We start from the raw sequence: 17,294 nt of genomic DNA on the forward strand, positions 1-17,294 counted from the left end.
CCTCCATAAACTCATCCCATCACTCAGCAGAAATATGCTGTGCATTCACTCTCGCTAGGGGCTAGACTGAAGGCCTGAGATAGGAATGAAAAGACATTCTTCTGCTGCCAGCTGTTAAAGTCTCTTTGTCTTTTTCTTTGTTTGTTTTAAGCATAGCAAAAGCTAAATAAATAAATAGGGCTCAGGGCATCCCATCTTTCTATCAATTTCTGTGAATGTATATCTCTGTTCGAGTTGTTTATATCTTTGAGTTGTTTCAGGTGCCTTACAAATAAATTTTTCCACCTAAAGCTGTATCTATATAGGGCTAACGTAAAAATCAGGTTCAGAAGGGGCATACCTTGAAAACATGAGAGGATTGCAGGCATTTGTAAAAATGCCTCATTTTTAACCATGACGCTGTCTTTGGAGCGTCAGGCATAGGAAGCAAGCCAAGAAGTCCTCCTAACAATTGAATGTTTCTAGTTCATTTGAGTATGATATCTCCGCTTTTCGAAGTCAAGAAACCATCTCCCTTTTAATTAAGATTCTGTTACCGGGGAAAGCTACAAGTGTGATGTTTCTAATAAGACAGAAATTGTGTACTGTGCCAAATGTAACCTCACAGCGCCATGAGTTTTAGGCCTGCGGCTCTCCACCCGGCCTTCTGTGAAGGTGCCGTCTACACCCCACGAGCCCGGCAGGACACGCGGACCTGCGGGATGCCTTTGCAGCTGCAGCCGCCACAGAGCAGTGCTTGGGCTTTGCTGGCAGCACGCTGAGTTTTAGCAGAGGTCTAGGGGGCTGAGATGGCAGTTAGACGGTGCAGATTGACGTTTTCATTTTCATTTTTTACCTGTATGTTATCAGTGATTCCCATTATGAAAATGGATCAGAGAGTCGACAGAGAGACTAGAAGCAGGGAAGGAATTTGGAGAATGAAAGTAGTACGAGTCAGGAAGCACCCATGAGAGCGCGCTTATGGGTCACATATTTCCTACATGTCTTCCAAGAGTGTGGACGTGGACCACCCACACCTCTCAGTAAATTATTAAGTATCTAAGGGACCTCAAAAAGATGACGGTGGCTCTAAAGATGCCCAGTGGTTCCAAGCTGCAGCTTAAAAATTGAGAGAGCACCAACAACACAGTGGATATTCTCCCTTTTCATGTCTCCCGCCATTGTCCATGCGTTGTGGGTAAAATCATTTGTCGATCAAAGTAGCATGATCAGAAAGATCTCAATTTAACAGTAACAGATTGGAGTGGATGGAAACTACAACTACTTTTGTTTGTTGTAACTTATCCTGCTTTAGAGGCCCATCCCACCAGCTTCTAAGAGACAGCAGTCTCTTTCTAGAAAATATTTAGTTCCAAAGCCTTTATCCAAAGGTGCAGTTGGTAGCCCCTGCTGACACTCAGGTGGCTCCCCTCACTTCTGAGGAGCCGAGAGATCCTTTGACTCTGCAGCCTCCTTGGCCAGGCCCCAGCCCTGTTCTGCGACACCAGTTCTCTCTTTCAAGCCACCCGGGGAGCCTGCAGAGTCAGCCTCCTTTCTTCACACTGTGAAGGGCCCGTGAATCCCTTCAGCACATGTCATAGCCATGACTATGAGAAGAGAAAGATTTGCTCTACTGGGGTGTTTCTATCCTTCTTGCTTTATGTTTCTCCCCATTTCCCCAGGTATTTCCACCATGAAGGGGAAATGCAAGGTTATTTGTGTTTCCGTATAGCTCTCTCCTCTTCCTTTCGGGGTTGGAAGGGCTTTGTACTCACCACTGCTCCTTCCAACTGCAGGGGACTCTCCCTATGCCATATCTTGCATGTTCTCAATACTCTGGCTTTTAGTAAAATTCTATTTCCAGAGTAGTATGGTTTTCACTTCATATGCAAAGATAAGCTTTTCTACTTAGAAATTCTTTTTCTCACTCAATAAAACCTGGTTTTCAAAGCTGTTGTCCTAGAGACTCAAGAAAGTCAGCTTTGAGACTCAAAGCTAAGCAATGATTTCTTTTTTCTAGACCAGTATTCTCAAACTTTAATGTGCATCAGAATTGCCTGGAAAAGTTTGTCAAAACATAGAGTGCTTGACCCCTCCCAGAAGAATTTCCTATTCAGCAGGACAGGGATGGGGCCTGAGAATTTGCATTTCTAACAAGTTTCCAGGTGATGCTGATGCTGCTGATCAGAGAACCCACTTTGAGAACCTACTCTAGACAAAATCTAATTTGTTCTTCAAGCAATGAATGACCTTGACTTAATGAATGAGGGAGTTGCAGGGGAATGTTATTTAGGAAATACAATAGTTAAATGTTTTGAAAAATATTAACCTTATTATAGATGCTATTTATTTGTTGTCTTCTAGAACAGGAAAGCTTCTACAGACATAGAGGAGTACGTAGTGAAAAGGAATTAGAAAGCCTTGATCTTATAATCATGAAGTACCCAATTTACCTCAAACTGTAGGGCATGTACATTCTGTAAGATAAAGACCAGTAAAGATAATGCTCCAAAAGGGTGAAAGAAATATCAGTGACAACTTTATGAATAATATTCAGAAGTACCCCTCAGCATCTAATTAACGGGGTTTAATAGGGATTCCGCTTCAGAAAGTCATATAAAAGCATTTAAAGCATACTTCCAGGTGGATTTAAAGTGTTTTTAAAACTTGTGATTTTTAATCTTAAATTTAGATTGCAGCAGGCCAGTTGAGTTGTGGCATCAGCAAGTGAAGGTGTGAGGGAGCAGGTCTGAAAATCTTGCTATCCATTGACTCAAAACTCCCGGGGGTAAATCCCACCTTCCATTCAACAGTATATGACTGCTGGTGCTTATACTGAACTTCAAGAAAACAAAGGCCAAAGATAAAAGCTTTCAAGTCCAACCACGAAGATTCTGACCTGATTTTCTTTTTCACAAATGTAGAAACTGAGGCCCAAATATACCAACCTCATATAGATGGTTAATAATAGAGCCAGATGCAGTAATTATGTCTTCATCAGACCAGGGCTCTATTTTTTTAAAGTTGGCAATAAATAAGTTGATATAATTAGGGAAAATGTAAAGTGATCTGTGTTAATTGCTTTTATAATGAGTAGTGAATCTATATAATTCAAAACTTTGTATGTTATATTTATCACATTGGCAACTCCTAACATTTCTGATGCTTTTCAGGAGCAATGAAAAGTCTCCCTGTTTTTTTTTTTTTCAAACAGATTCAATGCCCTTATTGTAGTGATCAAAGCAGCATCAAGCTCAACCTGTGGTATTGTAGGAGATAATTGCCCTATTAAACTATAATTATTCAAGTGTCTTTTACATCCAGCTAAAGGCCTATTCTTATATGTGTGGTTTACAAATTGAAGCAGACTGCCATCTCCACACAAAAGAATAGATTATAATTCAGGAATGCAATTATAGAAGGCTATCAACATTTCTGTAATAATAATATTAAAAACATAAAATAGGCCTCAAACCCTTTGGCCTCATGCTGGGCAGGATACTTCATTAATATGCATGGATACTCCAATGGGGATTATTTTAAAAGAACAGGTGAGGAGAAACAAAGACTTTTTTTTTTTGGTCTGCTGGGCACTTTTACAAACTCACTCTAAACTTAAACTGTCTGCTTTGGAATGCCTCTAAATATCTGTGTAAGTTTTAGTTCTAAAGACAGTGTTGGTATTTGAGAGATGCTGAATCCACGGAAACTATCAGTTCCTTTTGTCTGGGGACATCGCTTCTCCAAAAATATGCCGAAGCAGTATATTTCCTAATTCCTCAACAGGGCATTTGATGGTTCTAAATTATAAACCTGGCATTTAAAGCATTTAAGGACCTACATCTAATAGACAGTACGACCCAAATAAAACCATGCCATCTCTTGACTAGTCCCAACAGAAAAATAAATTGTACAGAAATCCAAAAGAAATCCAGGAAGTAGCAAGCCCGGGCCATGGAGCACTCTGTGGAGACCTAGTTTAGAATGTATGAGCTCAGAAACTATGTGTGTCATTGAGAGGTCTTTGTATTTTCTTAGCACCACCACCCTCCAAAGAGAATATGACAGAAGAGTTTCATTTTCGTCGTCTGAAGACTTGAGGTCAACATCCTGCCCTAATAACAGTACAGTAATAGCAATAATAACAGTAGCCTCCCTGTATGGTACTTTAAAGCTGAGATGCCACTTTGATATATACTGTCACAATTTAATCCTTCCAACAGCAAGGTGAGGTAGAAGAGTTGTATTGAAGAAAGGAGTCTCAGAGAGGTTAACTATCCTACCCAAGATTACAAGGCTAATGTGAGCAGAGTGAGTTTCTTGACCCAAAGTTCGGTCCTTCTTTTCATGGCATTGGATGAGATCCTGTGAAATGATGCTGTAGGTGGAAAAAGAACAGAAAGGTGGTGTGGTGTTACCCAGTGACAGTCTTCCTTTCCTGCCCAGCTGGTTGCCCAGGCAATACAACAAGTACCTGCTTCTGATCATTTCCAAAAGTAATGACTCATTGGAGCTCAAGAGCAGTTCCCAAAAACATACACCATGGCATGAGATAAGACCTAGAGAAGACCAAGCGACAGTTGTAGATGATCTAACACCCAGTGGCTTATAGTTCACCTCCGGAAGGAATTCAAGTTCTCAAAAAGCAGTGATTCTAAGTCTCATATCAAAACCCAGTGTGTCATGTTTGCATGAAAGAAAATTTTAATTTCTCCATTAGGTTTGCCCCAGATGCTTTCAGCTCCCCACCCTAGTACCACTGGATACCAGTGCACTAATTATGGTCATTAGTGATCACTTTCTTGGCTGAAAGAGTTATGAACTCATTCTAGAATGGATGTTGACAAGCAGTCAACAAGTGTTTGTTGAATAACTGCTATATGCCCAACAGCATGGCACGTTCTGGGAATATAAAAATGAACGAGACACGGTTCCTGCTTTTAAGGATTTCCCCGTACAGGAGGAGAGAGAGACATACCAAGTCATGATGCGATAACGCAGTAAGAGCAATAAGGAATATAGGTTACTGCAATTAGAGCACAGAAAAGAGACTCCTGACTCTTTATCGGGGGTCAAGATAAGTTTCCTAGAGAAACAGAGTTGAGTCCTGAAAATCAAGTCTTGACATCAGTGAAGGGTGGGAGAGGGCCATTCCAGGAGAGGGAGCGGCGTGAGCAGAGAGGCCTGATGGGAAGAAACGATATAGCTGGTGGAGAGAAACAAGCAGTTGGTTAATTTTGGAGAACTTGGGTCAAGGCCGTAAGTGGCTTAAAACCACTCTGGCAGAGAGATGAGCCAACTCAGACAAAAGCAGCAGAGTGATGGGAATTTTCCACTCCTGCCCCTGACAGCAGCTCTGTGCCTGGTGTCTAAGTGCTCTTACAGGACCCAAATCCCTTCTGTATGTGCCTGGCCAGGTGGCTGAAATGGGGGCATTAGGGATAAACCGCTAAAGGACAAAACCATCAGACCAAGATTTCAGGTCACTTTGGGTGTGGACTGCATTCCTCCTGAAGAGAATAACCCTGATCAAGTTCCGCCCATTTGGAGTATGTCACCCTACTGCTGTTTTGAATGGCAGTAGCTGAGCGCAGGAAGCCGGTGTGTGCACGAGCACATTGTTTCAATTAGAGAGAATAAATGGACCTAATCCTTCAGACTTTGTCTTCTCTTTGTGTCCTGACCTCTAGACAGAAATGTCTCAGAGGGTGAACAAACCAGTCAGTGCTCAGTTATTCAGCACTAAATGTAGATAAACTGTCCTAATTGCTTTTCTTCTTTACTGTTTCATTCTTCCTCATCTCTGCCTCTTCCGTTCCTCCAATCCATCCCGTCCCCTCTAGCTATATTACACCTTCCATTTGTACCTCTTCCACGAAGGTGCTTAGGAAACCATAGGAGGCAAAACACTTACATGAATCAATTTTCTTTTTTTTTTTTAAAGATTTTATTTATTTATTTGAGAGAGAGAATGGGAGAGAGAGCACGAGAGGGGGGAGGGTCAGAGGGAGAAGCAGACTCCCTGCTGAGCAGGGAGCCCGATGCGGGACTCGATCCTGGGACTCCAGGATCATGACCTGAGCTGAAGGCAGTCGCTTAACCAACTGAGCCACCCAGGCGCCCATGAATCAATTTTCAACCAGTAAATAGCCCTAATAAAGAACGAGGCCAGATAGGAGCCTGAAGGTGCCAGACTATCATAAGGGAGATACTTGACTCTCTCAAATCCAGCCACATGGACTGGAAGAAGCTTGGAGGTGGGGGGTGGGGGGGCGCGGTCAGGATGGGGAGAGAATAGGAGAAAAAATAGGGAGTTGTTGCTGCTACGCACCAACACCATACGAGGTGATTCAGATAGCCTCAGTAAATCGTACTCATAACTCTGAATTCGTGTCCTGATCTCCTTTTCACGAAGGAGAAAAGTCTAAGAAAGAAAGAAAAAAAAAAAACATGCAGGAAACAAGCTGGGACCCAAACCCAAAGAGTACAGTCTTTGCAGCAGATGTGTCAACACTTAATGCTCTCATCCTGCCGATGCCGTGACCACAAGAAACAAGTCCTCTTTCCAGTTCAGCTCTGAACTTGATGGTCAGCTCTCTACAGCGTGTGCTATGGCCAAGCAGCAAGGTCAGGAGCGGCACGGGCTTCCCCTGCCCTGGTGGGTCCACCACATTCCAACTGTCCGACCTGGACACATTACATCACCTCAGTCCCCGTATGCAAAGTGAAGGGAACAGTAGTCATTAAATCAACAGGATTAAATGAGGTCATACCAGTTGAGAGCTTGGAAAACGGCGCATGGTAAGCCCTCAGTAAACAACAGCGCCGGCTACAGCTTTTCATGCCATCCTCGGTCCTGTGTACATCTTTTGTCAACACAAGGTCCAGCTGCATGGCACACAGCTTAACCATGGCACTTCAAGTTTTGGTCTTGGTCTCTTTTAAATGAAATTAGATAGACACACCTTAGAGAGTACGCCCACACACTCATCACCTCCAAAAAAACACAAAGACAAAACAGAGTGTGTTGCCGCAGTAATTCCAAATGATCAGATTACCAAGTTCCTCTGCCATTTGTCACCTTGAACTTGGTGGCTGCTCTGTTGTATGAAAAGGAACCTCCCAGTGACAAGTTTCATACCCTCTTGTCATCAGTGAATCCTTTGACTGCTTTGCCTTTTTCTGCGTAAACTATTTAAATGATGTGACAAATACTAATAATTATTTGGAAAGATTGTTCTGCTATGATACACAGAAAATGTATTTGCCACAGAAATTATTCAGCCTTCTATCATACATATCGCTTTATAAGATTAATAGGTTGGGCCATCATTTATATCTTCTTTTAGATTCATACAAATTTGATTCTTCACAATTAACTTTTACACACTTTATCTCATGTCATACTATTTCCAGATTCCCCCTCCTGTGCCCCCATAATGGTTAGGTCTTACATTCAAGTTCGGTAGCAAAATAATGAAAGATGTATTAATAAATCGACACAAATATTTTTATATAAAAGCTTGTCTCATGTACTGACTGAACAACAGAAATTCAGAAATGTAGAGTAGATATTGTAGCAATAATCTCCAATTATTTTAGTCTTGCTCAGCTATAGAGGAAAGCAAGAAGTTAGGAAACAACAGGGAAGATGAACTTAATGACTAAATTGAATTCAATTCTGAAGAAAGCTGAGCTCCACAAGCAGTGTCACTGCCCGTGGTGTTCTTTTCTGCTGTGGTTATTGTAGTTTTCATATTTAGAGCTTCCTGGCTTTAGCATCTTCTTCTCTACTGTATAGTTTATCATATTCGTGAAGCAAGTTTGGTAAGTTGGTTTACATATTAGAAGTTTTTCCACAGGAAGAGATTGAAATTTTATGCTTAAAAGCTTCGCACTCCATTAACCAGAGTTTTATCCGGCCCACCCCACCCCAAGCCATGTTGGAGAAAGGAAAATCAACAGTATGAAGTCCTTATCATGAAACCCCTGAACTGTGCTGTGGTTTACATATATGTGTGTGTGTGTGTGTGTGTGTGTGTGTATTTACATGACCAATAATGTGTAGGTTTAGATTAAAGCTTCTGCATTATCAGAGGTGGTAGCAGATAAGAACTTTTCAAAATCTTTTCCTCTGATAGGACACGTATACCATATTGGGTATAAAACCAAGGCAAATTTCATTCATTGGACAGAAGAGCTAAAGAAGACACTTTTTGCTCAAAAGGGCAAACGACCTTGCCAGTGGTAGTTTAGGCAAGCAGCTCGTTTCTCCGACTTGCAAATTATTTCTTCTCCCAAGATGGGATATTCCCCAACCAAAGCGTGTATACTGCACGGTCCTTTGGATCAGAATTACAACTCGGCCTCCTCTAGCCTCTGATAGGCTCCACGAACTGTGCCCATAAGCTTGGTTCGGTCGTTTCTGACGATTATATGACAACAAGGTTCCCTTTTCTCTTCCAGGTCCAAACCACCGTGAAGCGCCAATGGGCCCAGTTTAAAACCCAGTGGGACCAGCGCTGGGGGCGAAGGAACCCCCGCCGCCGCCCGGCCGCCGCCGCCGCCGCCGCCGAAGCCGGGGACATCCCGGTTTACATCTGCCATCAGGAGCCGAGGAACGAAGCCGCCAACAACCTGGGCGAGGAGGGTGCCGAGGTCATTGCTTTGGAAATCATTGAGCAAGAGTCATCCGCTTGAATGTGAAGCTAACGCAGCATCGTGATCACTGAGCCTCCATTTCCTGGGAGACAGACAGACCATGCGTTTAAAGTGATCCCCATCCTCCCAGGAGCTGAGCATATCATTTGTGAAGAATTATTAAGTGAATTTGTCCATAGTAAATCTGGAGAAAGTTATCCTTGGTACTATTGCTGTGGGAGACAGTCTAGGAATGGGGTCTCCCACTGCATTCCCTGTGAACTCCATCTTTCATCCGGGACTGAGATGCAGATGTCAGAGTAATGCAAGCAAAGTATCCAAGAAAAACACAATTAAATTGATCTAGTTCAGAAACAGGGTGCTCCTTGTTAATCTTGAGCCATTTATAACTTTGAAAAATTAAAATCACGGTCACTATTTTTCTTTTTAACTCTAGACTTTGAATTAGAATATTTCTGTATTTGGCTATGGATCTGATTTTTAATTTTTTTATTTCAGTCAATTCCGATGTTACTCAGATGTTTTACCATCCACACAATGTAAACCGCACAAATTACATGACCTCTGCAAGACCAAGTGGCTTTCTAATATAGAGATGACTAAGAAGGTGGGGGGGGGGGGCGGTGGGGAGACCTGCATTTGGCAGGAAGATGTAATGCTTTGAATGAAAAAGAAATTTAGAGTCAATTTGCTCAAAACATTAGATGGGCCAATTTGTTAATTGGTTTATTAATATTGTATGCTCAGTGTGGTTTTGGAGAATCCTGTCCATTGAACAGGCCCTAACTGCCGTGAGGAACTGGCCTTCACATTGAATGTGCTTTGGTCACTGACGTTTATAAATTGGGAGGTCACAAAGAATCCATCACTAAATTTTTCACAAAACTGCCAAAAATATAATTTCTAGTGGAAGAGAATATTCTCTTTAAAGAGAGTTTTCCACTTTCTTAAGCTCCAGGATTTATAAAGCAAATCACTCTAAGGTTTATAAAGCAGATTACCTCTTGCCCTTGGGTGCTATCTAGCAGTAAAAGATAAATTTGTTTAAGACTGGTAATTAAAAGACTCCATATAAATCCATTAACTGCCTTCCACCCAGCTTCAAAGCTTAACAAGATCTCAGTCTTTTCCAGGAAGATTCAGTAGGGCTAATTAGAAATCAGTTTGTAGTTGACCTCTTGTTTGCTGCTATTAGCAAAACAGGAGGAGGAAAAGTAACTGCTACGAGTTGAACCATCTACCAGTTCATTTAAAACAAAAGTAGAGGTTCTTATTAAAACCCAGTATTATATTCCCACATCTCTCCTTACATCCTCAGTTTAAAATCTTCAAAAATCCCTGAATAAACCAGTTCTCATTACTGGCACCTGAAGTTCATTTGTGGATTCGCAGCAGTAATCAGAGTTATCATCATTTGATTTTGTGCTAAATGGGGAAATCCATCGAAACCCTCCAAATCTCAGATCTCATCTATGTCGATGCCACTGCCTTTCAGAGGTGATTTAGTTGTGGAAAAACAAAAAGTCATATTGTTCTGGTTACATATTTAGTGCACCCAAAGAAAATTATATTCCTTCAGTGAAAATGTATTTTGGATACTAAAGTGGCTTATGTCTCCTTTACTGAGTGTAAGGGAGGAACTGAAAAGAAGGTATTTTTCCAATCACAGTGTTTATGTAGTGGTGTTCCTATTTTTGTTTACAAACATGGAAAACAGAGTATTTGAGGCAGCTCTAGTACAAATGTGATAATATATTGCTAAATACTCTAGACATTATTGTGCTATTATAGGGGCTGACGAAACAACACAGCTTACCATAGAATTATACATAGTGCCAAAATGATGTGAACTGCTTACGCTATGTATATGTATAAATTAATACAGAGTATGTTAAAAACAAAAAGATGTATATGTGCATATTTTTCTAAAGAAATATATTCTCATCTTTCATTCATTTATCTTGTCTCCTGCTCATTCCATGTTCATTTTTTCATTTCAGTCATGGGCAGCTAACATCTCATTTAGTTTGGGTAGCAGGAGGGGGAAAGATAATCCAAAAGTATAGGTTAGAAAACCATATGCAAAAACATCGAGGTTATTGTCTTTGTCAGTGTAATCATCTTCCTTCTTCAACTTTACTATAAACTCCATAGCACTGTTCTCATACCCTTGATAATGCAAAAACCACACACAACTGTTGATCTCTACTGTGTAAGTTTTGGAAGCACAGCAAAGAAATCTAGGTCAAGAAGTATCACATCCTTTTATTGGTTCTTGACTTTTTTTTTCTTCATTATTCTGGGACCAGACTTGAACTGTCCAACATCACATCAGATCATTAGAATTGTTACAATCATTGATTTTTAATATAGTCTGGGAGAGAGACTAAGGTGGGATAAAAGGCAACTAATTAAATGTCATTAGAATGCATAAAGGCCACTATTGGAAAGATTTTCAGATCTGGAAAGCATGAAATGGAAAAAATGAGGATTAAATGAGAACTGTGATAGGCTAATAAAGGAGAACAGGAACAATTTGTAGGTTCTGCACACTATTCAACTATTGTCCTCGTGAGAGCTGGAGAACTTTTTCAGAAAAGATACATAAGGGCTACATCTTTCCTTTATGTCCCAGTAGGCAGTACAGATAGATATCATTACCCTTGTGATCTTGAAAAACAAAAGTAATTTTCCATCATACCATAAAACCTGATTCTTCAAGAGGGCAACTTGAAGATGGTCAGTTGCCCACCTGCTTTGATCCCTACTACAAAACAGGCCTTTAGTACACACAGATATCATGGTTCTTGAAAGAGGGAAAGAGGTTGAAAAAGAAATGAGCGAAACACTATCATCATGGAGCTCCAACCTTGCTCGTTCATTCCTTCATTCATTACCATTGATTCAACAGACATTTCATACACTTTTCATTTAGCTCCATGACAAATATTTATTAATAGTAGTTATCATGGCAAAGTTTCTTTGCCGTGGTGACTGCTTCTTTCCTGTGTCAATGGTACAAATCAAAACCTACTAAGTGAACCATTACCCTAAAACCATAACCACTAATATCTTTGGAGTGGGAGAACAAAGGGACCCATGTGGTTGGAACTGGTAGCTGAATGTGACCTTTTCTCCTTATTAGTGCTCAGTAGGACAGCTCAAGTTATAAGAAACATTCTCAGAACAAAATCTCTGCATAAACACTTAGCGAGGACTCATTTTCATAAGAACAAGGTCTAACAGTGATTCTTCCATTGGCTAGACTACCATTCAACTCCTTATTGGGGGGAGTTAACACTTTAGAATTTAAAATAAGGTTATACATGAAGAAGGGAGATCAGAAGCCATATTTAGAAAAGCTATCAGGTAACGAACTATAGAAATGATCCCTGAAAGTATAGTACAGGTAAACTCAGAAGGAAATTCCATTTACTATTTTGAGAGGGGAGACAAGATGCCTCACTCCTAGCTTAAGCTTACATAAAATTGATTTTAGTGAATTAATCCATAGATAATTTACGTGTCTGCAGGGGGGCAAAAGGGGGGAACAATAACTGGAAACATAAAATAAAGAATGATATGTGCTTGTGAGAATCAAGCAAAGTGGAAAAACCACATTTGAAAAGTAAGAACTATCCTTCTGATTATTTTTGTTCTTCTAGACATAGGATTAACATCTGTTTACTACCTGTGAATAATATGAAGCATTGAAGGAGCAAAAACACAGTCTGACTCAGGTCAGGGAGATTTTCTAATAGCAAGTCTTCCTCCATTTGGATTAGTGAGCATCTCTGAAAGATTTCAGAGATTTTCCGTTATCTTAAGCATTGACCAGCCAGGCCCTCAGGTCACTGATCAGACTTACAGAAATTTCCACTTACAGAAATTCAATGCCTTCTCTCTAACTTTCCAGAAACCCTCTTGGCTGACTGACCAGCAATGCCGCTGCATGTCACTGCCATCTCCTCTACTTAAGAGACTTCTTATCTTATTTTAATTTGGAGAAATTGCTTCCAAACAAAATCTCAGAGTATTACAAGTGAAGTGCTGAATAGAAATTCAGTGAAACCAGTTGAGATGTCCTTAATGAGGGGAGGAAAGAAAATACATTCAGAATAGACCAGGAAATCAGTGTCCATCAACCCCTGGCCGACCGGCTACTCAAGGCTAGTGCACCGGTCTCACACAGATGCCCTGCACCCAAACATACACCCAGCTGCAAACCCCTGACATGTGCACACAGCACTGTGGGTGGCTACTGTCAGGGCTGCAAGCATTTCCCTCCTGTGCCCAAGCATGACAGCTTCTGCATGCTGTCATCACAAGAGGGGTACTATCATGGGGGTTAGTGTGATGGAGAGCATCCCTTAAATAGAGATGATTTAAGAAGAAAAAAAGAAAGGAACTCCAATCATGGAAACACCATAGGCAATATGAATAGACTCCTAGACACTAGCTTACTTACTCTTTGTAACAACTGAACCTGTTTTAATCCCCATTTTAGTGATGAGAGAACTAAGTGAAAGAGAAGTTAAATAATGCACCCACCACAGTCACACAATTAGTAGTAAGTGGCCAGGCTAGGATTTGAATCAAGAATACCTGGTGCCTTTGCTTTTTAAATTGCCATCTTGGTTGGGTGGTCGCACCATCCTGCCTCTCAGAGTTAAGACCATTCCCCTCTTAACTCTAAAGGACACCAGATCATTGTCTCCTGTTGACTGAGAGGATAGAGGTTGTTTGCAACATGTTTTTCTTTTGGTCCAAAATTAACTTAATTCGTGCTCCATAGATTCTTTCAAAAAAATGAGTGGTCTTTAGATGAAATTCAGCCTTCTATAGCTTAAAGGGTTTCTTTCTATAGTGATGACTTCTTTTTCTACCCAGGGATTTTTTTTCACACACAGTGCTGGTTTGCAGCTTTTTCATTTCAGATGTGATCTTTGTGCAGACATTTGGGAGACAAAAACATGCTTTGGGAAACTCTCAGTGGACACCCCAGGCCTAACTTGAGGCCCACAGTAGAGCTGAAGAAGTGGAAGGAAGGCTGATCTTAGCACTGTTTGTAATAAGACTTCCACTTACTGATTTTCAAGAATGGAGGCCTGCACAAAGAGGACAATAAAGACCATGAACATGAACTCACCCATGGAACTAGGTATCAGGTGATGAAGAGAGGCAGAGTGGAGAAGGAAAAGGCTCGAGGAACTGTAGGGCCAGCCAAGGGGGCAAAGTAGTTGGGGCTGCCAGCTCCAACTCCAGAAATCAGCCCTGGAGAAACCACAGAAACAGAGGGCACACATGCATTTCAGGAATTAGCATTTAATGGGGGAAAAAAAGGAAAAGGAAAAAAGAAATAAACAAAAATGAAAAACTCTAGGTTTCTCGAATGAGTGGGTACTTTGAGGAGAGAGGAAGGGGTCTAGACAACGGCTGGAGGACAGAGGAAAGAGTTTTATTGTGTTCTGCTCTTCACCTTCTCTGGGCTCTGGGACCTCTCCTACAGCCACAGGCTGATCCCAGGGTCCACAGAATACTCTGAGTGGCACAATAGCCCTAAGGGAGTAAGGAGTTCATGAAAACAAGTAAGTTTGCACTAAGCTGCCACCTTGAGCATCCATTCCTTCCCTGGGGTTCTTCTCCAACCCCACACGTCTGGTGCATTATAACCTGGATGGGGTGGGGAGGGGAGGGTCTTATCCCAAAGCTTCACACCAGCGGCCAGGTGTAAGAGTTCCTGTGGAGTAGCAGCCCAGGAAAGTATCCAGGATACCCCAAGGTGACTTGGTCTTTACCCTGGGACCCACTCCCTTCATTCTCCTTAAATTCACCAGGATCCACAAAGCCACGGCTTGGTCTTTGGCTACTCCCCAAGAGACATTAGAGACCAATTACTCCAAAGTCAGAAGCTCATAGGCCAAGACAATTAGACGTATCAGGAATACAACCATTCCCAAGGAGAGCCAACAAACTAAACAAAGTCTACAATAAGCCAGCATGATTAGGAAAGGCTGATGAAGAATTCCAAATAAGCTTGAAAACATATATTGAAGGACATAAGGAAAGATTATTAGCAATACAGAAAGGAACAAGAAATAATACAAAAGAACCCGGGGGAATACTGTTTATGAACAAATGTAATAGCTGAAATAAATCACTCTATGTGCAATAATTGCAATGAATAACAGTTAATTAGTAAGATGGACACAGCTTTTAAATGAATTAGTAAGAAGATCTGATTAGGAATCTCCCCCAGAGGAAGCAGGAATGAATAAAGAAATAGACAACAGAAAAGATAAAAAATAGAAAACAGAGTTGGAAGTGCCAATGTGTAGACAACAGGAGTCCCAGAAGGAGACCCAAAATATATAAATGGGGAAGGGGAAATATTTGAAGAAATATATTTTTTAATTAATTAAAGAAAGAGACCTCAAATAAGAAAACTCAAGTGTTAACAAATAAATACCCCAAACTAAAATTCTTGTTGATATTGACAAGACTGGGGACAAGATCAACATGATAAGCAAGCAGGCTAAAGCTTTTCTGGGTTTTTTGGTGGGGGGAAGGGGGAGGATAGAGATTGGGATAATTAAGAAAGCAATATGGGTAAATAAACATGAATATGGGTCTTAACATGTGTGAAACAGTCTTAACATAGCATTAATTATAATACAGTGGTTGTGGTCACCAATTAAAACAGAGAATCTCAAATTAAAAAAAATAAAGCCCCACAATGTACAGGCAACAAGAGATACATGTAAGACAAAAAGAAAATGAAAGACTGAAAAAAGATGGGAAAAGTTTTAAAAGAAATAATTGAACAAGAAGATTATAGCCATCATAAATTCACATGCACGCTAAAATATAGCTTTAAAACACATCAATACTGAAAGAACTTCAGGAAGAAATATGTAATTTATCAATTGTAATTGATGATTTTTTAAAAGATTTATTTATTTATTTGTGGGGGAGGGGCAGAGGGAGAGGGAAAGAGAATCTCAAGCAGACTCTCCACTGAGCGCGGGACTTGCTTTGGGGCTCGCCGCGGGGCTTGGTCTCATGACCCTGAGATCATGACCCAAACTGAAATCAAGAGTCAGATGCTCAACTGACTGAGCCACCCAGGCGCCCCAATTGTAGTTGATGATTTTGACACACCTGCCTCAGAAACTGATAGAAATAAAATGTTAGAAGTATTATAAAAATATCTGGAAAATACAATTACCAAACTCAAGCTATTGAAAATATATTAGCTAAGCTCAAGAAACAGGAAATATGCATTCCTTTTGTGTATACACAGAATGTTTACAAAAACAGCCATCTTTAAGATCATAAAGAAAACCTCTATTAATTCCAAATGATTAATACCATTCAGAAGATCTCTGACCATAAAGCAATAAAATTAGAAATTAATAACAAAATTGTAGGTTCAGCAGTCTGATGTTGGAAATAATATTTTAATATAACCCTTACCTTAACAAGAATATTAAAAATTATAGGATGGTGACTGTCTTATATTACTGTCATCTTAGTTTTTAATTATTAATGCTATTTAGCACTACATCTCTAAATTTACAGGACATACTAAAGCAGTTCCTTGAAGGACACTTAAATTTTTTTTTTTTCCAATCTAAGTTAAGCCATCTCCTGCCATAAGCAAAGGGATGGGAGATCAGTATACCGGTCATCATTTGATACAAGTAAGGAAGGTGAGCTTAAGGTCCCATGTACATTTCTGGCCTATGTGCAGAGTCATAGTCCAAACCAGTGCTGTGGGCCTCACTGGGTAGTGGGATGACACTTAAACTTTAGATATATTTATCCAAGAAGAAATAAGATGGTGAGCAACAGAATGAAAGCAGAAAAACTTTCTGCTGTTATATGAGAATTTCCCCTGAGGTGATGGTATTCTCCAAGTACACTATCGGGCAAGCTATCTCAGAAGTCATGGCCCACAAAAGCTTATAGACCAAATTAACATGCTCAAATCATGCAGTTTATCTAATCAAGTGAAAACACTCAGTGAGAAGCCTGGAGAAGGAGATCTTAAGGTAGAGTACAGCAGGATAGACTAACCATACTACCTGAATCCTTAGATAGTGTTCCTCTCTAAGCCATATTCCCTGCTGAAAGCATAGATATGAGGACCAGAGTTGAGGTTTGAGCAAAGAGGCACAGAAGATGGAAGATGACGAGAGCCAACACATAGTGCTTGCACTACCAGGGAAATGCTGGACTAAGTACTCATGACTACAATTGCAGCTTGCCAATTACCATAATTAACAGCTATGGATTTTATCTGTATTTCTTGGGCAGAGGGCACAGGAACTAGAATAGATGTCGCATGTGTGGTATATTTAATCTCATGACTATTGAATGTCTTAGAAGCCTCATGCATATGTAGTATATCATTAATATTGGGGTTTGTATACCTTGGTATCTTTAGTAGATCATAAATACTTGGTGTCTTGTGGTTCCTCCATATCTTAATAGTCTAGGTTAAACACACATATGCTCTATTCAAATTATTCTACATCTAGTATATCTCACAGGTTACTAATCTACTTACTATTCATACCTCTCATTTACTTTCCTTGTCTTCTGTGGAAGAATTGAACATTCCAACTAACTTATAAAACATGTATTACAGA

The 17,294-nt window shown here is 40.4% G+C and overlaps 1 protein-coding gene across 1 annotated transcript in view; it reads left to right on the plus strand.

Moving 5' to 3' along the window:
* CALCR (calcitonin receptor) overlaps window positions 1-8,679 on the plus strand; it is a 64,428-nt gene extending 55,749 nt beyond the window's left edge. Inside the window, exon 12 of the mRNA XM_032401254.1 lies at window positions 8,446-8,679. Within this exon, the coding sequence (XP_032257145.1) occupies window positions 8,446-8,679 (234 nt within the window). The remainder of the gene's footprint in view (window positions 1-8,445) is intronic.
* Window positions 8,680-17,294: the final 8,615 nt, after the last annotated feature.

Source organism: Phoca vitulina, unplaced genomic scaffold (assembly GCF_004348235.1).
Source record: "Phoca vitulina isolate PV1807 unplaced genomic scaffold, GSC_HSeal_1.0 scaffold4, whole genome shotgun sequence".
Classification (NCBI taxonomy): Eukaryota; Metazoa; Chordata; class Mammalia; order Carnivora; family Phocidae; genus Phoca; species Phoca vitulina.